The 26,311-nt window shown below is 40.7% G+C and overlaps 2 protein-coding genes across 2 annotated transcripts; both read right to left on the bottom strand.

The window, feature by feature from the left end:
• Window positions 1-1,707: 1,707 nt before the first annotated feature.
• Window positions 1,708-14,372, bottom strand: LOC120309738 (vomeronasal type-2 receptor 26-like). Its single transcript, XM_039347260.1, has 3 exons — window positions 13,733-14,372; window positions 13,244-13,370; window positions 1,708-2,609 (listed from the first exon to the last, which is right to left on the bottom strand). Exons 1-3 carry the CDS (start codon window positions 13,919-13,921, stop codon window positions 1,708-1,710), a joined length of 1,218 nt encoding a protein of 405 aa, XP_039203194.1. The 5' UTR covers window positions 13,922-14,372.
• A 362-nt stretch (window positions 14,373-14,734) lies between these two features.
• Window positions 14,735-17,465, bottom strand: LOC120309737 (vomeronasal type-2 receptor 26-like). The gene is made up of 2 exons (XM_039347259.1): window positions 17,430-17,465; window positions 14,735-16,705 (listed from the first exon to the last, which is right to left on the bottom strand). The coding sequence occupies exons 1-2, from the start codon at window positions 17,463-17,465 to the stop codon at window positions 15,821-15,823; spliced, it is 921 nt and encodes a 306-aa protein (XP_039203193.1). The 3' UTR covers window positions 14,735-15,820.
• Between the last annotated feature and the right edge of the window lie 8,846 nt (window positions 17,466-26,311).

The following is a 26,311-nucleotide window of genomic DNA, read 5'->3' as shown; positions in this document are numbered from 1 at the left end:
GTATATTAGTTGGTTTGTTTCTTGCAGTGAATTGGTGCTTATACTTGATATTGCAGTTTTTGTATCTTTTGATGCTTGTGCTAGCTGTTTCTTTGGAATACGTTTCAATGCAAGAAATTTTATTCTGTTGTTTTTGTGCTGTTCTAGATGCTCAGTTACTCTTTGTCTGAGTATATTGGCAGTTCTGAGTAAGGTATTTTTTGGGAAAGTCAGAATATTTAGGTCTAATAAGTTCTCAGTTTCCGTATATCTATTATTATTGTTGTTGTTTGTTTTTTGTTCTTGTTTTTTGTTGTTTGTTGTTGTTAGCATATGGTATTTTTACAGTAGCCAGAAGACCACAAGACAAGTGTAAAGTACTACTTTGGCTTGCCAAGGTAACCAGCCCTGCTATAGCACAAGGTGCACCACAGGAGATGACCTGGTTTCACACAGAGAGAAAGACAAGGAGCTCTTCCTGCAGCATTATCCAAGGCCCCCACCCTTCCTGGAACTGCCTTGCAAATAGAATCTGAGTGCTTGCAAAGAACGCAAGTTTTTCGCCCCACCAAAGTGGTTCCTATCTATCTACTTTCACAGAATATGCTTTCAAACTGCTAGGTGAGTAACAGGAACTTACCCTGCTACGCAGGGTTAGGGCTTTAACTATCAGAGCTGAGATCATCTTCGGTGTTATTATGCCACTGAGCCACTGCATCTCATCTTTTCCAATAACAAACATGTAAGACAACATTTTCTAAAACTATTGACATTAAATATGAAAAAGTCTGCTCTGTTCATTACATCTTCATCATGATTGAGAAAATGTGTTATTGTTTCAGCAATAAAAACTGCAATAATACACAAATCACACAACAGCTTATGATTTTGCTGAACCTAATAGTTGGACTAAAATAATCTTCTGCTACTGAAATTCCAGTTGTTGCTTCCTGATTACAATACTTAAATTCCAGATTATTTTTAACATGGGTACTGTATAAAAGATCACAGCATTTCAGCCAGAAGATCTGATAATTTTAATATTTTATGCCTCAGGCTGTTCACAATAGAACCAACATATTTCTCCATACTGTTAAAGCAACATGTGAATACTTTAACTCAAAACAAAATTTCTAATATCTGCTATTAAAATTTAAAAACAATGTTGTGTTCTAAAGATCAAATCCATTCTTCTCTCTTATTCATCTTTACATTTTGTAGGAAAGACTTTATTTTAATATTTCCATATTACATACTCCCATTAAACCAAAGTTTAATTAGGTACCTGGTTACATAAACTATTCCATTACTGAACCATAATGAAAAACATATAAAACTTGAACAAACCCAAAATGAACTTTTCCTTTAATATCCAATGGGACCACATATAACCTAGTAAAATTCCATACTTATACATTGTAAGTATTAAAGGATTGAGTAATATATGGACACATTTGATAATGTTCATCAAAATTTACATTCATATAATCATTCCTGTTAAACTGGATGAGACACTTCCACCATTTGATCTTGAAAATTCTCCTATTAAGAACTTCTTTTCTCCCTGTTGAGTTTTCAGTATGAATAAAATAAAATTAAGGTCACAGAGATTTTCCAAATTCCATTAAGATAAATTAATATAGAAAAAATATTTTAACACAAAAACAAAATAAATAACTTCTTGAATGATATAAAGATATTTCATTAAATATGAATTCAAAAGGACAGTTACTTTTGTTTTCTTATTAAATATCCCTTATTGTTCATTTCAGGTCTCAGTACAATGATATAGCATTTGGGGGAAAATATACATCCCAGTAAACCACCACTGGAGGATAAGATAGAAAAGATCTCTACAGCTACCATGTATTTTCCTTTGGTGCTCAGATAGGCAGGAACAAATGAAAGCCAGACGCTGCAAAAGACCAACATGCTGAAAGTGATGAACTTGGCCTCGTTAAAACTGCTGGGCAGCTTCCTGGCTTGGAAAGCAATATTAAAGCTGACACTAGCCAGGAAGCCCATGTAACCCAAAACACAGTAAAACATGATCACTGAGCCCTCATTGCATTGCATTATGATTTCTCCCTTCAATGAGTGAAGGTCTGTATCTGGGAAAGGGGGAGAGGTATTCAGCCAAACAGTGCAAATTCCCACCTGGATGAAGGAACCCAAAAGGACAATAGAATTGGCCAGTCCTTTCCCTACCCATTTCCTCATTCCAGAGCCTGGTTTGGTTGCCATAAATGCCAGAATGACAGTCATGGTTTTTGCCAATACAGATGAAAGGGCCACTGAGAAGATAATGCCAAAAGTTGTTTGTCGAAGAAGGCAGGTCATCTTTTCAGGTCTTCCCATGAAGAGGAAGGAGCAGAGGAAGCAGAGAAGAAGGGAAAGGAGGAGGATACAAGTAAGACTCCAGTTATTGGCTTTGACAATTGGAGTCTCTCGATGCCTCCAAAATATTCCAAGCACGAAGAGTATAATGAAAGAAAAAAAAATAACCAATGTAACAAAGAGGATTCCCAAAGGTTCATTGTAAGAGAGATAGGTAAACACTTTGGGAATACATTTATTTTGGATATTATTGGGACATTCATTTTCTGGACATTTCATGCAGACATCCATATCTGGAAAAAAGAAAAATAAAGTTATCTTTTCAATATACCAAACTTTTTATCTATCTAGATTCAATTGGTGTTGAATCAAGTTACCTATTTGTGAAGAAAGGATAGAAATCATTTTTAATGCAAAAAACATACATCAGTCTTATAACATAAATTTAAGCCTGAGAAACTTCATTATGCATACAGGGTGTTGATTGAAAATCAAAACCAAAGTGTTTTCTATCCCTCCCTTCATTTGTAAAATGATGGGTTTACTAACAGATTTGGTGAGACCTGGTTCAAAAACAACAACTGTGAGAGAGACCTTGGAGTCCTAGTGGATGATCACTTGACAACAGTGTGTAGCAGGAGTCAAAAAAGCTAATACAATTGTGGGTTGTATAAACAGAGGCATAGAATCAAGATCACACAAAGTATTAGTACCACTTTATAAAACCCTAGTAAGACCACACCTGGAATAATGCCACTAATTTTTGTCACCATATTATAAAAAATATGTTGAGACCTTGGAAAAAGTTCAGAGAAGAGCAACTAAAATGATCAAAGGCCTGGAGACTAAAACATATGAAGAACGGCTGCAGGACTTGGGTTTGGCTAGTCTAAAGAAAAGAAGAAATAGGGGCGACATGATAGCAGTATTCCAGTATTTGAGGGGCTGCCATAAAGAAGAGGCCATCAAACTATTCTTCAAAGCACCAAAGGGCAAGACAAGAAACAATGGTTGGAAACTGATCAAAGAGAGAAGCAACCTGGAATTAAGGAGAAACTTCCTAACAGTAAGGACAATTAACCAGTGAAACAACTTGCCTCCAGAAATCATGGGCGTTCCATCACTGGAGATTTTTAAGAAGAGACTGGACAGTCACTTGTCTGAAATGGTATAGGTTCTCCTGCTTGAGCAGAGGGCTGGACCAGAAGATCTCCAAGGTCCCTTCCAGTTCTATTCTCCAGCATGATTGGATGGAGAACCCACGGATGGGTTGTCTTAATCTATCTGCTCCAATTAGACTAAGTCTGAAATTTAGTACCGCCCCCTCTGTACCAACTGCACCCAGTTTTAGACTTAGTCTCTTTGCTCTAAGACGCATTTTTTCTTCGCTCCTGGAGCAGAAGACTGTGTATTCCTATTTTATTTCATCCCAACCTGTAGCCTAGCAGGCTGACAGGCTGACAAAACCTCCCTTTGGGGGGGGGGAACTTTCCCTTTCTCCCTTTGAGAGCCTTTCAGCTTCACAATCAGCTTGAAAATTGGATTCCCAGAAGCAAGAGAAATCTCCTACCAGGGGCCGTTCCTCTGCATCAGAGGCTCCATTCTTCTAACCAGAGCCTGGAGGCCTTAGAGGCAGAGGTAAGCTTGCCAATTGACTGGGGGGCTCCGCAAGGGACGACGAGGCTCATCAGGCCTGGAGAGAGCCTTTTCTAGGTCCCTCGGCCTCAGCAGACTGCCCCAGCAGCAGGAGAAAGTTTTTGGCACCGATCCAATTTTCAGAGCCTGGAGGCCTTACTAGGCCTCAGCCTGCCTCAGCCTCTCTCAGCTCACCTAATTGTAATCCATTCGCTGCGTTAGGAGCCCAAGCGATTCCTCGGAACGAGGGCTCATTGCAGCTTAGGCCACAGGCCTCAAGGCCTTCTTCTTCTAATGGCCTTTTTTTTTGGGAATCCATTTGCTGCGTTAGGAGCCCAAGCGATTCCTCGGAACGAGGGCTCATTGCAGCTTAGGCCACAGGCCTCAAGGCCTTCTTCTTCTAATGGCCTTTTTTTTTGGGAATCCATTTGCTGCGTTAGGAGCCCAAGCGATTCCTCGGAACGAGGGCTCATTGCAGCTTAGGCCACAGGCCTCAAGGCCTTCTTCTAACTGCCGTTTTTTGGGCACGAACTCTGCGGCCGCCATTTTGAATTGACTCACGGTGGCCATTTTGTGTGTGACTGAGGCCCAGACTGCCTGGAGTTTCTCCTGAAGGCAGTGTTCATCACCGGTGGCAGAGGCTTCGAGACTACAGCATTGAACCGGGGAGGGCCTGTTCGCTCCCAAGGGACGCAGTGCCCATTAATTCCCTGCCCCCCCCTCATGGGCTGAATCATCTCTGCAGGCTCCCTTGGTGAGTTACAGCGCCGAGGGGGGGCATTTTGCCAAGGTTGAGCCCAGAGCAACTCATCATGGCAGAGAAAATCAGCGAGCCGGCCAAGAGGAAACGCCAAACAGAGGCAAGTGGAAAGAACACCACCAAGCGAGCCCGGCCAAGCAGGGAGCCACAGAGGGAGGAGGAGTCCCAAAGACTGAGAGCGGCCTCCCCAGATCTGACAGGCACGATGGGAAGGTCCATTTTTGAACCCCTTTCCTCACATTGTGCCTCAGCCCCAGGGGCCTGGTCTCCCCCCAGGGGAATTCCCTAATTAGATTTAACCACAAGAGGGACCCAGGGAGGGGCATAACCAACCAGGACACCCCAGGACCCAGGCCACGTTCACCCCCACTGCAGCAGGGCTTTGCCCTCCTGAGAACCAGGCCTTGAACCCGGACCTCCTTCAGTCCATGATAGCCCAGGCTGTGGCTCAGTTTATGGCCTCCAACACCCCACAGCCACCCCCCCAGGCCACGTATCATCCACAATCTCCAGATTTGATGGAGGATCCCTCATCGGATTTGGAATCTACAGGGGCTGAACAATCTGGCCTGATTTTGTTTGAGGACGAGGGCATCACTCCCTCTGACCCAACCCCTCCTGTCGGTCTCTTTGACCATTCATTCTTTAATTCCCTGCTACTCAGGGCCTGCACTACTGCAAACCTCCCCCAAGAACAGGAGACCCCACCTACAACGTCCAAGGGTCCCCACGCCATATACACCGAGCCCTCAGTCTCGCAGAACAATATTCCCTGCCCTCCCCTTTTTCTGAATATAGTTCAAGAACAATGGGAGAACTTAGGATCCTTCTTAAGCCCCGGTGCAGTAGAGGGAACATTATTCAATGTTGCCCGTTCTCTGGCCTCCCTATTGGAGATTCCTGAGATTGATGAGCCTTGAACTCATTGTTTCCCAATGCTAACATCCCTGGGGACATAAATGAGGCACTTAGGGCGGAGGATAAAAAGATTGACTCCGCATTGCGTAGTTCCCATCTGGCATCAGCCTGGGCAACAAAGGCGGCAACGTCCATGGCCTTCTTCGCCAGGGCTTCAGCCCTTGGGTTACGTGAGCTCCAGGACACAATCCCTCCGGACCAGCTCAGAGCTCACCAAAATCTGGGTAAGTTAGTGGCTACATCCCAGTACCTAGCCGACGCTTCTCTGCACATGGCTAGATACACTGCCAGACCATTGCTGCAGACATCTCAGCACGAAGGCTCCTTTGGCCTAGGAATTGGCGAGCAGACACCAAGACCAAGTGGTGTCTGGCCTCTAAACCTTACACAGGTGGACATCTCTTTGGTAAGGCACTAGAACCATACTTAAGTGAAGGTAAGGACAAACGTAAAACTCTGGTTAACTCATGTCACAGAGCAGTTACAGGAGGCTGCCTTTCAACCAGCTCCATCCTGGGACTGGGCCCAGGCATCCCTCTATTCCTTTCAGAGACAAGAACGACAGCAGGATCATTCAGCATGCAGAAGCAGACCACAGATCCAGGCCAAGCGGCCCCTTCAAGGCCGAGGGGCCATTCCTCTAAACGAGGCAAGTGATCTCACAGTCTCACTTCCCATAGGAAGCCAGTTGGCCCCTTATTCCAGCACTTGGACAGCCATCACTACAGATGCATGGGTGTTAGACACTGTCATGCAAGGTTTGAGACTAGAATTTTGTTCTCAACCACCTGACAAATTCTGCTCTTGCCCTATCCCAATGAGCAGGTCCAGGGCTGACTTTATGTCAGAGGCCATAGCTCATTTATTACAAATATGAGCAATTGAACCAGTACACAAGACCAAGAAGGACGAAGGTTTTACTCAAACCTCTTCATCATCCCTAAGACTTGGGGGGCTGGAGGGCAATCTTAGACTTGAAAGGTCTAAACCTTACTTGAGGTATAAGAAGTTTAAGATGCAACCACTTTAATCAGTCCTGGCCAGCATCAGGCAAGGTGACTTTCTTACCTCAATAGACCTAACTGAGACATGTTTCCTAACCACTGCAAATTCCTCAGATTCAGCTATGCCCACTACCAGTACAGAGCCCTACCATTTGGCCTCTCATCGACACCGAAGGTATTTACAAGGTACTGGCAGTGCTCGCAGCCCACCTTAGATAAATTCCAATCAGAATTCAATGCTATTTAGATGACATATTAATTCAGTCATCATCATTCCGAAATGCTCAGTCAGACCTCGCCCTAGCCATCAAGGTCTTTCAGGAGCACGGGTTTTCTGTTAATTTCCAGAAAAGTCATACAACAACCCGGCTCCTCCATTTGGGCGCTGTTATAGACACGGACAATTGTACGGTCTACCTATTTCAGGACCGAAGGAACTCTTATTCAGACTCTTGTATGTCGGATCCAAAGGGCCACAGTAGTCACATTGGCCTCCCTATCACAGCTACTGGGGAAGACGGTGTCCTGCGTGCAAATTGTGCCATGGGCACGCCTCCATGCCAGAGAATTACATGGCTTCTCCTTCCATTTCAGAGACTTGAACTCCCTTAAATGGTGGGACTCCCCGGCGCTGTCACGGGGAGCAGTATTAGAACCAGACAGGATTACCATTACCACAGATGCAAGCCTGTTTGGGTGGGGGGTACACCTCCACACGCACTGGGCTCAAGGTCGGTGGTCCAAACAGGCCCTAAAGAACAATATAAACTGGCTGGAACTCAGAGCCATACATATGGCCCTAAAGGGATTCACCAATATAGTACAGGGCCAACATGTCCTGATTTTAACCGACAACATTACAGCCAAGGCCCACGTCAACAGACAAGGGGGGACAAGGTCCAGGCCTCTCATGCAGGAGGCCAAATTGCTGGGGTCCTGGGCGGAACTGAATCTTGCCTCCATCAGGGCGGAGCACATATCCGGAGTGACCAACCAGCAGGCGGACTCACTGAGCTGAGCAACCATGGACCATTCTGAATGGCAGCTGGATCCAAAGGTGTTCAGAGAGATCGTGGACAGGTTTGGTTCCCCAACCTTAGACTTTTTGCCTCCCCCACCAACTCACAACTTCCCAGATTCCTTTCCGGGTTCCCACCTCCATCAGCAGAGGGAACAGATGCGCCACGATCAGGAAGATCCTTCGCGAACGAGCAGAGGTCCTCCTGGTTGCGCCGCATTGGCCGAGATGCTCTTGGTTGCCGACCTGATGGAGCTCTCCGCATCATTTCCATGGAGGATCCCAGCAAATCGCATCTCCCACATTCAGGGGGAACTACGCCATCCAGACCCTCAATGACTCCAGTTAACCGTCTGGCACTTGAGAGGCAGGCCTTAGGCTGAGACTCATATTCGTCAAGGGTCATAGCTATGATTCAGCAATCCAGGCGACCCTCGACGAATAGAATATACGATGCCACATGGAGAGACTCCTGTAATTGGTGTTCAGTTCGAAAAATTGACCTTTTGGCGGTTTCAATGCCAGTTATCTTGGAGTTCCTGAGGGATGGTCTAGACAAAGGGCTTTCCACAAGCACCATCCGCAGGCAGATAGCAACACTTGCCACAGTTATTTCCTGTGGCAATGAATCCTTAACACATTACCCTATGATATGCCCCTTCCTAAAAGGAGCTAACAATGTCAGATCATCAACTGTACATAGATACCCCTCGTGGGATCTTCATCAGGTTTATAGGCTCTTGTTTCGCACCCTTTGAACTATTGACACTGGTTTGTTTAAACAGTTATCGATGAAGGTGGAATTTCTTGTTGCTGTAACTTCAGCGAGAAGGATATCTGAACTGGCTACTCTTCAGTGAGGAAGGACCTGTGTACGTTCCATAAGGACAGGGTAACCCTTAGGCTAGGCCCCTCCTTCGTGCCTAAGGTCAAGTCCTTGTATCCTAGATCTCAGGAAATAGTTTTGCCGGACTTCTGTCCTAACCCATCTAATGACATAGAGGTTCAGTGGAACAAATTGGATGTGCGCAGGGCTTATATTGTTATATACAGAGAACCTCATCTTTCCACAGAACAGAGGCTCTGTTTGTGTCCCATCACTCTTCATCACTAGGTCAGAAGGTTTCTTCAACCACAATACCCAGGTGGATTAGAGTTTGTATTTCTCTGGCATACCAGTCTCAGTCACTGCAAGATCCCAGGCATATCACGGCCCATTCCACCGGGGCGCAGCTACTACAGCTGCCTGGTCTACTCAGGCCTCCGTAGAGGGAATTTGTAGAGCAGCAACATGGGCATCGCCCTCTTCCTTTGTCTGTCACTACAAGAGGGATATATATGCATCTTCTACGGCTTCATTTGGCCACAAGGTTCTAGAACACGCATTAACGTTGGATGGGACCCAGGCCCAATCTAATTCCCCACCCTAGGGACACAGGGCTTTGGTATGTCCCATCCGTGGGTTCTCCATCCAATCATGCTGGAGAAAGGGGCGTTGTCTTACCTGAACGCCTTTTCTCAGCATGATGATGGAGAATCCACTCCCTCCCATTAGGTCAGTTGGCCTGGTTCCCATATTGTTCAGACGCGTCGGACTAAAGTCTGAGTATCGCCTTAGCCTAAAACTTGGGTGCAGTTGGTACAGAGGGGGCGGTACTAAATTTCAGACTTAGTCTAATTGGAGCAGATAGATTAAGACAACCCATCCGTGGATTCTCCATCATCATGCTGAGAAAAGGCGTTCAGGTAAGACAACGCCCCTTTCTATTCTGTTCTGTTCTGTTCTGTTCTGTTCTGTTCTAGATTCTTAACTTCAGACTAGCAATATTTGTACTTAAAGAGACAAGTAGGTTTGTAAAATAATTATAAACATTTGGTTCAATCTGATATGATATTTTCGGGAAAGGGTGGAACAAGATATTGGAGAACCATATTTTGTCTAAAATATATAAATTAATTTGAAAAACCAAATTTAAAATTTTTAATGGATCAGAAACTATTTTTATTTGATAGAAATGTATTTTTTCTGAAAAAGACTAAATTCTCATGTTATTGTAGATGTAAAGAGAATGATACTTCATTAAATTATATTTTGTCACACCTTACATATAGATTTTTCCTTTATATTAATTTGACCATGAGATAGAATTTAATATTTTCAGTTGTACATATTTGTTGAATTACAGCTCCATTAAATGGAAAGAGGTAGCTGAACAATGGAAGTCATAGGCCTTGGCCTATGAATGAATTCCTTCAGAGTTCATGTATGCATTGCTGATTACATTACAATATTATAAAAAAACTTTTGTTTAAAATTTTAATTATATATACAGGTAGTCCTCAATTTATGACCACAATTGACCCCCAATTTTCTGTTTCTAAGTGATACAGTTGTTAATTTAGTTTTGCACCATTTTAAAACCTTTCTTGTTAAGTGAATCACTACAGTAGTTAAGTTAGTAACATATTTATTAAGTAAATCTGGTTTCTCTATTTTTTTATTGAAAGTTTTTGAATTTTACAAAATAAATCCCTTCCCCAAACCCCCCACCCTCCCATACCCTCCCTCAACCTTCCCAGAGCTGAGTACAGGCTTAATTAAAATTTTTCAAAAAAGATAAGAAATAAAAAAACTTAAAACACATATAAATTACCCATCATTATATAAAGAATCACCAAAACACCAATTTGAACATTACTTTCTTTAAATATCTATACCTACACTATAAAATCTAATCTAATCTCCCTCTTTCTTTACTCTAAAACACAAAAATAAGCATATGAACATTCATTATACCATTAGGACTGGATACTCATTTAATTAGTTAAACTAAATACTTATATATAAACTTCTTATCTAAAATTTAATTAAACAACTTAACTTCTCTTAAGAATAATTAATAAAAAAAAGAAAAGAAACCAATCTTTAAACAAACTATAGTATACTCTAAACCCTTTTCATATCATTTATATTATTATCCATCATTTTATAATATACTCTAAACCTTTTCATGTCATACATATTATTATCCCAAAACACATATTTAAACATTATTTAAGACATTTTCCAAAAACATTATAAATTTTACTTCTCCCGCAATCTCAATAATCTTCTAAATACCTAAACAAAATACTTAAACTTAAACTTCTTATCTAAAATTTTCATTCAGTCTCCATAATCTTCTGTCCAATAGCCGGTTGCGTCCACTATAAACACAATCCTTATCAGTCTCTCTTGCCCATAAGCATCCTCAACCTCCTTTTCTATACGTTTATATGTTGGACAAGTTGTCTTCTGGTCTTTCATCTCTTGTGGAACTTCCTTAAGCTTCTTCTGTTGATCCTTTTCTTTACAGTTATATGTTGCACAGGTTATCTTCTGCTCCTCCATCTCTACTTGTTGAGGCCTCCCATCTGCTCCTCCATCTCTACTTGTTGAGGCCCCTCAGACTGAAGTTTCCCAATTTTCATAATTCTTAACACTTCTGACTGCAGTTCTACCTTTTTTTCTTCCAAAGCTTTAAACATGATAGGTGACGATGAGCATACCCCCAGGACCGAAGTATAAAAATCTTTTGCTTTAGAAACATTATTAAGACTGTAACGTATCCCCAGGTAGCTCACCACCATTCCAGTCGGAACATCCCATCTAAACAAAATTTGTCTCCTTTTAAGTTCATCTGCTAAAAAAGCAAACTCCTTTCTTCTTCTTAAAATTTTTGGTGGGATCTCCTTTAAAATTATAACATCTTGTGAAGCAATTTGAAACCTTTTCTTATAAAAAGCTTGTATAATTTCATTGCGCAGGGATCTTTTCCCAAAGTAAATTACCACATCTCTTGGCAAATTCTTTTGCTCTGCCACCACAGAGTTAACTCTAAATGTCTGATCAATTCCACTAAGTATTTCCTCTTCTTCTCTGTTCAGAATCACAGCAAAGTCCTTTGCCACCATCTCTCTCAAATCTCCTTGCACAGACTCATGTAAACCTCTTATTCTTAAGGCATATTCCATTTGTTTATATTGAAGCATAAGAATCTGATCTTGAAAGTTTTTCATCTCTTTTTCCATACTTTCAAATTTTTCCTCCATCAATTCCACTTTTTCTACTACTTCTTCTACGCGAGAGTTCAACTTTTCAAGAACAGAGACAACTCCTTTTAAAGTCAAAACTATCTCTTGCCTCAAAGTCTTATTATTTTCCTCTAAAATCTCTTTCATTTCTCCCCTAATTTGAAGTATCATATCTTGCAAGTCCTTCACCATTGTTGACTGTGGCAAGGAAGAAGGTGAACCTATTAATTTAGGTTGTTGCCCTGACAATAACACCGAAGAAGAAGCCACCTTGGAAGCTGTAGAGATTACTGGACGCTTTGGGGCCATCTTAAAAAAACTTTACTCCTTCTTAAAAATTGCAAAAATTAAGCAAAAAAAAAATAAGAAGTTAACTCCCTATATTCAAAAAAAAATCCTTCAAGAGGGATCATTATTAAAAAGAAGGGAGTTCAAAAAAAAAAGAAAAAGGAGGAGAAGAAAAAAAAATAATTAAATAGAAAAAATCCATTCCATTTTTAAAAGTACCGAAAAGTACAAAATACAAAACACGAAAATTAAACAAAAATAATAATACTAACACTCCATTCCAATCATAAAAAAAACAAAAGAGAAAAAAGGAAAGGGAAAAAAAGAACACCAAAAAGCCTGCCGGTCACCATTCTAACTTCCGGAAAAAAAAACACCGAGAGGCTTGCCGATCGCCATTTTACTTTCCCTTTCAACAAAGAGGAAAAAAAATAAAAAGAGGGAGTATAAAAGTAAAAACAAGTCTTGAAACTTAAAATCCAAATAAATCAAAGAAAGCAAAAACTAAATCCTCTACTCAGCTCTGTCCGTTTATAAAAAAAAAACTCACCAGTTCTCTTTAATCACAGAGGTGGTTGCAGCGGCTCGTTTTGTCCCTAAGGACAAAAACAGCTGGGAAGCGGAGACAAGTCTGAACTCCGTGGGAGCACTCTTTTCACCCCCTAAAAGAAAAACTTGGGGGGTGCATAAGAGGCTCTACCACTATTCAGACAACTCTCTACCCCCCCTTTGCCCGGGAGGGGTTTTTGAACCGCTGAACAGCTGATGTCTGCTGTTCATAGCGGTTCTTACACTTACTCAGGACGGCTACAAAGTAGCCGCCATTGCACGCGCAGATCCACCGGAAGCCCGTTTCTCTATTGACATTGCTTGTCAGAATGACACAAAATTGAGGATCACATGACCCCAGGACATTCCAGCTATCTTAAATATGAATCAGTTGTAAGTTTTAAAAACTCCTTTTTTCAATGCTTTTTTTAACTTGAACAATCATTAAATGAACTATTGTAAGTCAAAGAGTACCTTTATAAATGCAAGAGAAGGAAATAAATGAGAGCAAGGTAGAAAGAGACAGAGCAAGAGAAGAGAGAATATTATAAGCAAGGGGGGACTTTTTCTTATTTTGCTTTGTGTTTTCTTTTGTTCATATCATTCTCCTTAAATAAATCAGGACACTGGACTGGATTTTTGCTGGTCAGTTAGCCAAAGTCCTCACATCTTTTGTCCTACCTGTTTCAGCAGAGATCTGCCCTTCTGAACATGGCACACAATCATAGCAACAAAATTTCTCTCCTTCCTTCTTCTTTCTGCTGGAGCCTGGATTGCAGTGGTCATTGCACACAGAAATAGGAAGCTCCTGAGCAGTAATATGTATGAGACTATCAGAGGATAAAATATTTGCATTAAAAGAGCTTTCCCAAAGAGGAACCCACAACCAGGATAAAGAAGAAGAAGAAAATAAGGAAACTTTAGTTAATGGGAAGGAATTGGTGTTGACTTCTTTGGATTGGCAATTTTTGTGTCCTCACCACAATTCAAAGCCTTTGCCATATATGTGCCATAAACACATTGCATATACAGAAATGTTATACCTCATCAGCTTGAAAAGCCTCAAAACACCAAGACATCATTTTCTTCAATTACCGCCATGTATTTGACAATTGTTCCAAAGAATGTTTTACTTTTCTTATTAATTGAGAATCTGTTGCTTCTTCTCACCTGGTTAAAACTTCTGTGCCATACAATTTGATTGTCATTAACAGTTAATTCTCTGCCTGATGGTGCCCAAGGTTCCAAGGTTCCAACTTTGACTCGAGAAAAGGAATTATTGGGAAAAGTAATCCAGTTTGCAACATCAAAACCCGTAATCAGTTCTCTGTTTTCATTAAATGTAATAGTGTCTCCCATACTGTTGTTGAATACGATGCTTTTCAAGAAATAATTAAACTATATTTTCAAAAAATAAAAGAAATTAACAGCAAGACTTTGAAATTAAACAACTACAGAAAATTATTACAAGCTGAATTATCATGCTTTGAAAGTCACAAATGAGGATTGAGAGGGTCTTCAAGTCAGTATAGACTGCTATCTGGACAGGACTCTGTAGTTCTTTTCGCAAGATGTCCAGAATTGGTTTCCCATTACATCTTTCTAGGACTGAGAGAGAGTGATGGCTTAAGGGCACCAACTGGATTTCTGCCTAATAAGGAGTAGAAGAAACTTCATCCTATTTCTAGTTCACTGCCTTAATCACCACACCAAACTAGTTGTCATGATATATGTTTCATATATGTACTCTAGAAAGAGTACAGAATAAGAGCAACAAAGATGATTAGGGGACTGGAGGCTAAAGCATATAAGGAAAGACTGCTGGAATTGGGTATGTCTAGTTTAATGAAGAGAAGGATGAGGGGAGCGGGATATGATAGCAGTGTTCCAATATCTCAGGGGCTGCCAAAAGAAGAGGGAGTCAAGCTATTTTCCAAGACACCTGAAGGCAGGACAAGAAGCAATGGATGGAAACTAATCAAGAAGAGAAGCAACCTAGAACTAAGGAGAAACTTCCTGACAGTTAAAACAATTAACTAGTGGAACAACCTGCCTCCAGAAGCGGTGAATGCTCCAACACTGGAAGTTTTTAAGAAGAAACTGGACAGCCATTTGTCTGAAATGGTATAGGGTTTCCTGCCTGAGAAGGGGGTTGGACTAGATGACCTCCAAGGTCCCTTCCAAGTTCACTACTACTAGTAGTAGTAGTACTATTATTATTATTATTATTATTATTATTATTATTATTATTAATTGAATGTAATATGTAATTTTGAACACATACTAGCAAGGACGTTATGGAGTGATTAGTTAATATTGCCTAAGATAGTTAACCATAATTATTATCACCTATTATTATATCTACTATTGTTGTTTCATAGCGAATTTGTCAATGCCAATGGTGTTCAAGTGGTGCTCCAGTTGTTTTGGGATTGCACCCAAAGAGCCTATTACTATTGGTATTATTATTATTATTATTATTATTATTATTATTATTATTTTATAATCACAGCCTCCCTCTTTCAGCTTATTAACATGTTAGCCATCCCTTTTTTCAAAATACTGAACGATAACAACATAGTTGTTATCTTAAAGGCAGAGATTTATAATGTACAAATCATAGTGGGATTTTGACAAATAATTGTCTCCAAGAATTTTCAGGAATATGAGGGAAATTAATTCACAAATTAGAAAATCTGCAGCTTTTGGCTACATAGAATCTAAATACACATCAGAACTGATACTCAAATAGTGCTTTTCAAATTCCATAACAAACTGACACATGGATCATCTACAATTTATAACTCAGCCCGAACTTTAGAAGGCATGGTTTTACCTTTTCTGTGTTCTGAACTTCCAAAATAACACAAAAATGCTTAATATATTATTCTTTTCCACTTCTACAACATCACTTCATAGTCTGCCATGTTCTCTGTGCTCTTAGAATTCAAAACAAAGTAACATGTTAAACTACAGTTCTTAGGACAAACAACAATGGCCATCTTTGGATAAAGACTGTGGACCCAATGAATTCTGTAGAATAGAAGAACACTTCCTTCTGCATCAAAAGTAATCTTTTAAATTAGTAGTTATAATGTTTACAAATAGGGAAGAAATATTCCTGTAATACAACTACTAATGTAAAAGCTTTTATTTTTTTCAAGAGAAAAATTTTTATTCAACAGAATTCATTTGTTTATGTTAACTTTATGTTAACATCATTCCCACTACATAATGGTGCAATTAAACAAACAATTTTTATGTATTAGAAATAAAATAAAATACCTGCCATGGTTTTAAATCCTGAACTACTACTTCTTCTGTTACTATTGCATTTCTACACCTTGATCTGGACTTGAGTAAGGCATGCAAAGAATGTGCCATAACATGGACTGCATTATAAATGTTGTAACTGTGTCCAGTCATGTTCATTTCAAATAAAATGCTCGGCAGACTCTCTAACTTCTCATCCCCAGTGCATAATATCTTGTTATCTTCATTTATACTGGAATTGTGTAATGGACAGTCAAATGCCTGTTCCCAAAAATTCTGAATGAAATTGTCTTCTTTTACCCAAGATGGCCTTATAGTCTGAAGAAATTCTTGGAATCCAGGTGGCTCTTTTGAACGAACCGTGAATGATAGAGCACCATGGAAACTCTGTATGTCCCAAAGTCTCTGAATGGACAGTGATTCAAAATTCCAATGGGATGTAATAATCCACACTTTACCCAAAGGTTGCAGTGAAGTCCAAGATGCTACAAGGATGATCATTCTTAGATTTTGCATGGCTGGAGTTAGGGCATAGATTAAACACACTTTGACTTTATCCTCCATAAAGAGTTGATCATATCTTAATTCCACTGACATCAAGTGTATATATTCATCTATATATGCCTTTGGTGGTGTTCTAAGAATGAAAGCATAACAAATGCTGTTTTGGGAAAGCAACGGTTCAATTTTCTGCAAAAACATGTCCCCATAGTCATCATCCACAACCAAGATACCAATCCATATCCATCCAAAATGCTGAAGTAATCGAATAACCCCAGTGTATTGATAGATTTCATTTGGGACCATCTGGTACAATGATGGAAACACATTTTTCTCACCATGTACTGGAGAAAATGTTCCAAAGGTCAGCTGAAAAGCATTATATAGCAAATAATCAGAACCATTATGTGAGATTAAGAAATGTTTTTTTTTAATCTTTATCACAACTAAAGCAAAAAATGGCACTTAAGTGTTGCTGTAAATTACTGTATGTAGTCAGTTCATATATTTGCACTACTATATCAGTGCAAGGGTTGCCTATGTGTTTCTGAGCCCATTTAACTGATTGTGAAAATACTTAAAACATAGCACAAGATCAAAAACTAGGCATAAATGATCCACAAAAGTCTTCTGGTTTGAATACCTGAAGGGAGTCCAGCAGCATGTAGGAAAACAGAGTATTTTCCGTTTGAAACTCAATGCTTTGAAACTCAATGCCAACAGGAGTTTGCTAGCCTTCCATATTTGTTGGAAACTGAAAAGAGTTCTTGGTTTCTAAATATGTAAACATCCATACAGTTTATTCATATTTACACTCATAATTGAATGTACAATACAGAAGGATGACTCAGCTTCCATCCTTCTGAGGTCAGTTAAATGAGGTCCCAGATTGTTAGGGGCAATATGCTGACTCTGTAAACCACTTCGAGAGGGCTGTAAAGCACTGTGAAATGGTATATAAGTCTAAGTGCTATTGCTATTCTCCTAGATTTTGCCCTGTGAACGTCAGTTCTGAAAAGGGCCTACATGTACTTTAAGAATGGAAGGAACTAAAGAAACTTGGGGTTTCTAGGAAGCCATCTCAAGGATCTACCTGTGGAATTTTGTAGTTAGCAAGAACTGTCGCCATGTTGAATGAGGTCTCTGTTAAATGTCCTCCAATGGTAGCAATAAATGTTTTCTTTAAATCACAGGTAAAGTTGGGAACAAACTTCTGCTGTGTAGAAAGTAAGTTCAGGATTGCCTTATAAGTTATCCTTGCAGGGAAGTAGTTGTTCACAATGTGGAAACCCAAAGTGATGTTTGGTAAGAGATCAGGGTTCCTATTGATCTCCTTGACAGCAAACACCAAAGCCAGGATGTACTGATACACATTTGGCACATATCTGCAATAAACACTATCAATGTCATTATACAATATAAACAGGGAATCCTATGCATCTCTTGTACTGTGTACTCACACCTATAATACTGTATGCTATGGAGATCTCCAGAAAATGGCATGCTGAGCAGCGGGGCATTTTTTTCCTCCCTGCTGATAAACAAATGATTTTGCTGCCAAAGCCAATTCTTTGGCAACACACTCTCCAGATTTGAATGCCAGCAGCTAATAATTAACCATGATGGCCTTCAGATGACTACATACTTGCCTGAGAAGAGAAAACTAGAGGATTGTGATTCTCAGTAAGAGAAGCTACAGGATTAGGTATCTATCTTTTCTAGTTGCTGCTTATATTTTTGTATTAGATGTGGCTCTGTTTTTAACATCATCTCTTAATGTTTAATTGTTAATAGCATGGATGGATACTGCTTTGCTCTATACCCCTTTGCTTGCAATTAGTGCAAATATAAACATTCAATGTTTTACTCTGGAGTTTTAAAATACTTTCTCTTTTACTGCAAGGAATTTAGTGGCATGAGGGATTTTTTTCTTTGCATGAAAGTGACTTGAGCTGATTTATACTGGATTTTTACTCTAAGAATTTTCCATTTTATTAGTCCTTCTAAAATAACTCAGAAAAGCTGATTGAGTCTGCAAAATAGAGCCATTACATGCAGTCAGAAGACAGCTGTTACTAGATACTGTGTCCCAATTTTCAGGAAAATTTACTGAACAGCAAGTTCTATGGAAAGATCTTCAATAGAGACCAACAACCTTTGCAAGCATGAAGCAGTTGTTTGAAAAGATTCCAGCTGTAATGTTAAAGAAAAGTAAAGAGGATAAACTGGAAGGAGTTGTTTCTATTATTAAGAATCAATCAAAGGTATTTGATCCTGATCAGAGATGATAGTTGTAGTGGGTTGCTGAGAGATTAAAAGCCACTTGTGAATTTTCTGCAAGTAAAATACCATAATAGATTGTTAACAGAGGGCTTTGAAATTTACTGTTGTTGAGATTACCTGTTAACTGTTTTTTATACAGTAGATAGATGGTAGATCAAATTGGTTGATTGCTAATAGATTTCTATATTTGTAATATTTTTAATGTTATATATTACCTTTTCAAATTTAGAAGTTCATAAATTGTGGAGCAGTTTTGCAAGGTGGGAACAATTATTATTGCTGAAAAATATCTATCAGTATTCAATTTGGGGAAACATTTTGTGTGTTGTTTACTATTTTGTCCTATACACATTTTTCCTTTGAAATGCAGGGAGTGTAAAGGGACATGGAGTTTTCTACACAATAGCCAATTTTTTACACTTCAAAAAAAGAGAAAACTAATTAATAGAAACTTCCTAATGACATTATGGGTATGAATATTTAAAAACACTTATCACTATAATCCTGTTCTTAACTCTCTCCCCCCCCCAATTATTTTGCACTTACTAGTCTGAAGACAAAAAATAAAAAAATAGAATTCCTTACATCACTTCATTGATCAATGTCTGAGCAGGATCTTCTGTGAAGGAGGGGTTGTTGTGAAAGAAAAAGGCTTGAGAAGTAATTGTCCCCAAAATAACATTTCCTGGCTGAGCAAATTGATGGGGTATAGGAAGTGGGTCATCAGGTATGCTACAATTGATAGCATATGATTTGCATGTAATACAGAACAGGAATACAAAGAGCATTGTTCTTGTCACCCCCATCCTATTATTGATAATTGTTTCTATACGCTACTTGCAGTTTTTTAATGTGCTTTGAACTAATGCCACTTTTTATAAACATGTTTCATATTTCAGAAACTATTCTGCAATCTTCATTTCTTGCTTGGAACAAAAAAGTGGAATGACTTCCTCATTGCTTTTAAGTTAATAAAATTCTGCATGGATAACCATATTTACAGGCAATAAAGTTTCTGTTTGTTCATTTTTTCTTCATGATCTCTCCACGTGGTAAAGATAAATTCCTTTATCTAAAAGTGATTTGAGCAATTAGTACACAGGGAGAAAATTTCTCAGTGTATGTTCTAGAAACTACATCCTCTCATTTATGAACATTAGAAGAAGAAATAGGAAAGAGGAGAAGGAAAAAAATAGAAAAAATACAAGAACTATTAAGAATGAAATGGAAATAAAACAGCTTGGAAGTTTAAATGAAGATTAGAATAGAAATGCTTCAAATGATACCTCTCTCTACACTATTCAGCAAACTATATTTTGAAGATAGGAAAAAGCACTCCTATTATTAGGTTTTCTGAAAATTGCATTTAATAATCTAAAAAGGGGCCTATAATTTCGACAATTGGGAAAATAATCAAGTCCTTTTCAATTCTCAATATTTTGCACATTTCTCTTGAGAAAAGAGCTAGAAGTCTGAATTTAATTACTGTAATTTGTTTTGATTTTTTTACATCATCAAAGTGTCATGAGCCTTTTTTATATAATTTTTTAACAAATATACAAATCAAACTTCATATACAATAAATCAATTGAAGTGATTAAAACTGAAAAGTATATTAGGTAAAAAATTCATTTTCATCAATACATCAATCGGTCCATCAAAATCAAAGACTTTTTTTAATTTGCCCTGAGTTATTTTAATATTTACCTGAGAAGTTTTGCGCAGTTGTGGGTTGATCACTGTATTCCGATTCTCCCATCAAATACCAACTTTCATAAGAAATCCTATTAATTCCTTAAAAATTGTTTATAAAACATTACTTTGTCCTTAGTTGGAACATTAATTCTCAGTATCAAAACCTTAATTCCATGTAAAATAATTTCCATGCCAGCCTATATCTAATGCTCATCAGTCAATGCAATTCCTGTGTTCATTTGGAAATTTATATACAAAAAAACTTTCTTTCTTTCTTTCTTTCTTTCTTTCTTTCTTTCTTTCTTTCTTTCTTTCTTTCTTTTGTCTTTCTTTCCTTATTTATTTATTTATTTCCTGTAGAAATACATTCTTCACCCAAAATTTTAGAAATCAAATACTTTGTGACTTTCTTTTTAATTTATTTATTTATTTATTTACAAATATTTATATGCCGCCCAATCCCAAAGGACTCAGGGCGGCGTACAAAGTTAAAACAGTCATAAAACAATAAAATAATACAGTCATACCGCGAGTCCGTTCATATCCCGCCCCCCCGGGGACATCAGCCCCAGGCCTGCCGGAACAGGAGAGTTTTAATGGTTTTCTTAAAGGCCGGCAGGGTGATAGAAGGTGCAACTGCAGGAGCAAAGTTGGAGAGTTTTGGCAATGCAATGATTTTTCAACATTGGGAGCTAAAGTTTAGTAAATTGGATTATAGTTAGTTATGGAGAGGGGTCATGGCATGTGTAATCAGATCCACTTTCAAAAGCTGGTCATCTATTGCCTGACACAAAACTGTCAGGCATGAAAGATCAAAGCCACATGTTAATTTCCAGTTTGGTGATGAGGCGGTGCTCCCTGCGGAGTTCTGCTGGGCTCTTCCCTGTGGCTGTGCAAGGTGTGGTGCGGTATGCAAGAAGGAAATCTGCTAACCTGTGATGCCAGTTACCGTAAGTCAGTTTCTTGAGAGCATCTTTGGTAGTGCGCACCATCCTCTCTGCTTGGCCGTTGGAAGAGGGGTGGAAGGGAGCAGAAGTCACATGCCAGATCAAGTTGACCTGAAGAAAAGCCTGGAACTCAAAAGAGGTAAATTGGGGGCCATTATCTTAAACCAGGACATCTGGAAGTCCATGTGAGCCAAAAATTCCTCTCAACACCTGGATGGTCCTGGCAGTAGTAGTGGAGGAAACAGGAACAACATCTAGCCACTCGGAAGGCTGTCAACAATGAGAAGGAAGAATTGCCCCTGAAAGGGCCCAGTATTATATGTATCTGTGACCACGGGGTTTGAGTTTCCTCCCACCTATGTACTAGGGCCTGAGGCATTTCAAGCCTTGATCGCTGACACATTTGGCACCGTGCACCTGAGCCTCGATGGCTTTATCGAGCCCAGGCCACCAGAGATGGCTGCATGCAAGCGCTTTCATCCTTACTATACCTGGATGTCCCTCATGCAAGAGAGCAAGATTCTAGACATCAATGAGGCTGGGATGACTACCCTACTACCCCATAACAGGCACCCCTTGAAAGTGGAAAGTTCATGCTTCCTTTGCCAGAAGCTTTGAAACTCTGTATCTGGACACATGTGAGGCCATCCTGACAACACCCAGGTCACCACGCATGTGAGTGTGTGATCAGTGGCAGTTTCTGTAGCCACATCCCTAGCATTGAGAGGAGATTCAGGCAACTATTGAATGGAGAGAATGTTAATAGCAGGAGCAGGATCTGCCTCTATTGTTTGATAGGTAATCTGTTGAGGCCGTCTGTATGGCCCATCTCTTTTCCAGGTTTGTGAATGAGTATAATATCATATGCTGACAGGAAAATTGACCATCTCAGCATACATGGAGAAATAAGTGGGGAAATAATATGTGGTGTCTGTTTATTAGTTGTAAACAAACCCAGCATATGCTTATGGTCTGTATAGACTGTGAAATGGCGGCCATATAAGAAATCATGGAATTTCTTTATGCTAGCCACTATGGCCAAGGCTTCTCTGTCAATCTGAGCATAATTCCGCTCTGCAGATGACAGAGTCCTTGAATAATATGCTACAGGGACTTGTGTCCCATCAGCCTTCAGGTGGCTAAGTACTGCTCCCACCCCATAAGGAGATGCATCGCATCCAATGCATATAGGCAGTTGCTCATTGAAATGTGCTAATACAGCATTTGAAGAGATCGAGGCCTTAACCTCATTGAAACTCCTTTCATGGACTTTAGTCCACTGCCATGGAGCCTGCTTGTCTAAGAGCTGATGTAACGGCTCTGCCACTGCATCCTTATGTGGGAGGAATGCATGATAGAAATTTCAGAGCCCCAAGAAGGCTTGCAGCTCACTCTTCGACTTGGGACTTGGGACCTGCTGATGTTGTGATTCCGTGCCAGCCTGTGCTCCCAACAGCTGAGTCGGAGGAATCTGAGGAGGAGGTGGAGGAGGCATTTGAAAGGCCATCAGAGCCAGAGGGAGGCTCTGATGAAGTACAGGACTCACAGTTGGATGCAGAGCCTGATTAAGCTCAGCTGTGTGAGGAGCATGAGTCAGACTTCGAAGAATCACAACTGACAGACTTGCTAATTGACGCACACAGACGGTGTCAATTAGCAAGAGTAAGTCAACAGAGGTCAATGAGGCACCTCCAAAGTAAGAAGAAACAGCAAGGAGAGGCACTGCCTTGGGACTGCTAAATAAAGGGAGGAGGTGTGGGTAGTGCTGGTTGCTGAAGGCAATCGTTTGAAAAAGGCGTCTTGGAATCTTGGTCTGTGACTTCTCTTGTGACTTCTTGTTTGTTTTTCATTGTGTTCTTTTGGACTTGAGTTTTGCTGTATTTAACAGGTTTGTCAACAATATTAAAAGGGGGTTTTGTTTTTGTTTGCAAGTCTCCAGCCTATTGTCGTAGCAGGGGTTTTGTCCTTGTGCAGTTAACAAGGACGGCAATAGACTGGGATAGAACAGTTGAATCGCTTGAAGCTTGGATTCAGCAGGGTGGATGCCTTGGGCATCAATCCTGAAGCCTAAGAAGTCAGTGGGAGTGACTTCTATTTTGCATTTGTCTTGCTTCAATTTAAGGCCTGCTTTGCTGAAATGAAGCAAGAAAGCCCTTAACCTTTCTGCTAAATTCTGAGATAACTCCCCAGCATTGGGGATGTCGTCAAAGTAGGGACAGACCCTGGGAATACCACGAAGTGTGCATTCCATGACACTTTGGAATATGCCAGGGGCTACATTAACTCCAAATTGCAGTCTTTTAACCTTAAAGGCCCCCCTGTGTGTTACAATCGTCTGGGCCACTGCTGTTGCCTCATCAACAGGTAGCTGTTGATAGGCCTGTGCCAAATAAAGTTTCGCAAAAAGGTGCAATCCTTGAGGGAGGTCAGAATGTGGCTTACAACAGGCACTGGATATGCATGCTGTTGCAATGCTTTATTCAATGTGCACTTATAGTCTGCGCATATGCGGACTTCTCCATTAGTCTTTAAAGGCGTTACTATGGGGATTTCCCATGGACTAGAATCCATAGGTTCTAAGATGCCTTGCTGGAGCAATTTGTCCAGCTTGCATCTACCTTGCTTTTGAGGGCAAAAGGCACCCTTCTAGGCTTGACCCTGATAGGCATGATAGTTGGATCTAAACGTAATGCAATGGGGGAGGCTTGTAGGATCCTAGCTGTGAGCTAAATACATTAGCAAACTCCTTGCAGAATTCTTCAAGGCCCAATGTTTGCAAGCTGGAGTCACCTGGATTTCAAGAGCCTCGAACCAATCAAGTCCAATAAGACTTGTGTGTTCACCCCCAATTGCCACCACATCCAGGAAACCCTAAAAATCCTTACGCTGCACTTTGAGTGTGGCCTCCCCCTTCACACTGACTTTGGAATCCTGAAAGTCAGTGAGTATTAAATTCAATGGCCTGAGTTTAACTCGAAGGCCACTACCGCTGCAAATCTTTTTGAAGGTGTCAAGTGAAATGATTGATAGAGCAGACCCTGTGTCCAACTCCATCAATAAGGGAACCCCTTGCAACTTCATGTCACTGCAAAGTTTTTTCTTAAGGGGCTTGTGTGTCCCTGTCCTCAGAATACTCCTGTGTGATGTGCAGAAACCCACCCTGTGTTGGCTGGGGACCCTGGTACCTTTCTGAAGCAATTCTTCCCAAGGTTGGACCTTCTGGCGACCCAAACAGATGGAGGCAATGTGGCCTTGCCTGCCACATGCCCAGCAAATGGTGGAGCGGAATCTGCAGTCAGCTCACTTTTGGCGTCCTCCACACTCAAAGCACTGAAGAGATGCTGGGGCCTTGTCTGGACGCCCCTTCAGCCTTCTTTCTGCTGGCTGGTGAAGACTATCCATCTCCTCTTCTGAACCTGCTTCTGAATCTTCTCGAGCATCCTCTTGATGACAGTCATGGAGGGTTCCTGGTGAGCCGCAAAGCCTTCACAGTGCTGCCTGCTGCTTCCTCAGGTGCAACCTCTCTTAAAGCATCTTGAAATGATACTTCTTCTTTTGCAAAGATCTTCTGTTGCAGTTCTCTACTTCGTAGGCCACACGCGAAATGATCTTGCAGCATTTCTTCCAGGTCCTTGAACTCACAAGGCCTGGCCACTTGTCTTAAGGCAGCTATGAAGTCTGCAGCAGATTCACCCAGCCTCTGGTCTCTGCTTGAATGCATGCCTCCAAGCGATGACAGACAATTTAGGCTGCAAATGTTCCTTCAACATCTTCTTCACATCTGGTGGCCCCAGCATACCTTACTGACTCCAGAAGTGCTGGGGCCACCAGATTTTCTGTGATGTCAAAAGCTTCCTGGCCACAAGCACACAGAACAGTTGCTGCTTTCAGGCTGTCTTCTCTGATTTGATTTACTCTAAAATAGCTCTCCAGCCTTGCTAGGTATGAATTCCATCTCTCTGGGTGGGAGACATCAAAGTCTGTCAAGCGGCCAATTTTCGACATCGTAAACTTTTATGGCCTTCACTAATTGCCTCCTCTGCAAGCTAGTATTTTTGGGAAAGAGTCCTTTTGCCAAGCTCACCTCCAGTGATGCTGTACTGGCAGCGAATGCAGGATGCCGTCTTCCATCTTCAGGACTCTCTTGGTGAGTCCTATTCCATCTTCAGGGCTCTCTCAGTGGGTCCTATTTATTTCTTTTGCTTGCAGGCATCCCACCTTCATCACCACTTTTGTGTATTCCGTTCATTGGCAATTGACGAAGACACATGGTGAACAAACAAGCTCTTTATTAATCTTCTCCTACAACAGTGGTTCTCAACCTGTGGGTCAGGACCCCATTTGGGGTCGAACGACCATTTCACGGGGGTCGCCAAACAATGCAGTCCGCCATTTTTTCCCCTTTTCCTTAGCTGTGCTACTCCCTTTTATTCTATTGGCTTTTGAAAGCCAATAGAATAGACTCTCTTGAATAGAGTCTAATTCTATTGGCTTTCAAAAGCCAATAGGAATTGTCCAGGCTGTCTCTGCCCTGCTGAGCCCACCAAAAGTCCCATTCTGTAAACAGTGCTGCACCAGTTGAGTAGTCCTCGACTTACGACCGGTTGAGTGGTCCTCGACTTACGACCGGTTGGGGGTCGCGGCATTAAAAAGGTTGAGAACCACTGTCCTACAACCAAGCAAGCAGTAAAAGGCATGCAGGCCTTTTATAGGGCCCTAAACCCAGACAGTGTTAACCAATAGGAACTGGCTGTTTTCGCGCCTTGTGCATGTGCACAAGGCTGGTGCCAACCAGTCTGGTCCCAGGCAGCTTTTGGTTTGCCCAGGATCATTTGCAACATTTCTGAGCCTGCTCACTCCTCCAGCAGGCTCAGGATACAACACCATCCATTTGAGCAACCTGCATCAAAATGTCCCTGGACAAGTGGCTTTTTAAGCTGGATTTTATAAAACCTTTTTGCTTTAGGCAGCCTGTATTCCAAACTTTGCTGTGTTTTTTCCCCATAGACCTTTAAACCATTTTTTAAAACTCAACAAGAGTTGCATTATG

Source organism: Crotalus tigris, unplaced genomic scaffold (genome assembly GCF_016545835.1).
Source record: "Crotalus tigris isolate CLP2741 ecotype Arizona unplaced genomic scaffold, ASM1654583v1 scf7180000018058.1502924, whole genome shotgun sequence".
Classification (NCBI taxonomy): Eukaryota; Metazoa; Chordata; class Lepidosauria; order Squamata; family Viperidae; genus Crotalus; species Crotalus tigris.
The sequence above is the reverse complement of the archived record's forward strand: the minus strand, read 5'-3'. Positions and strand labels throughout refer to the sequence as shown.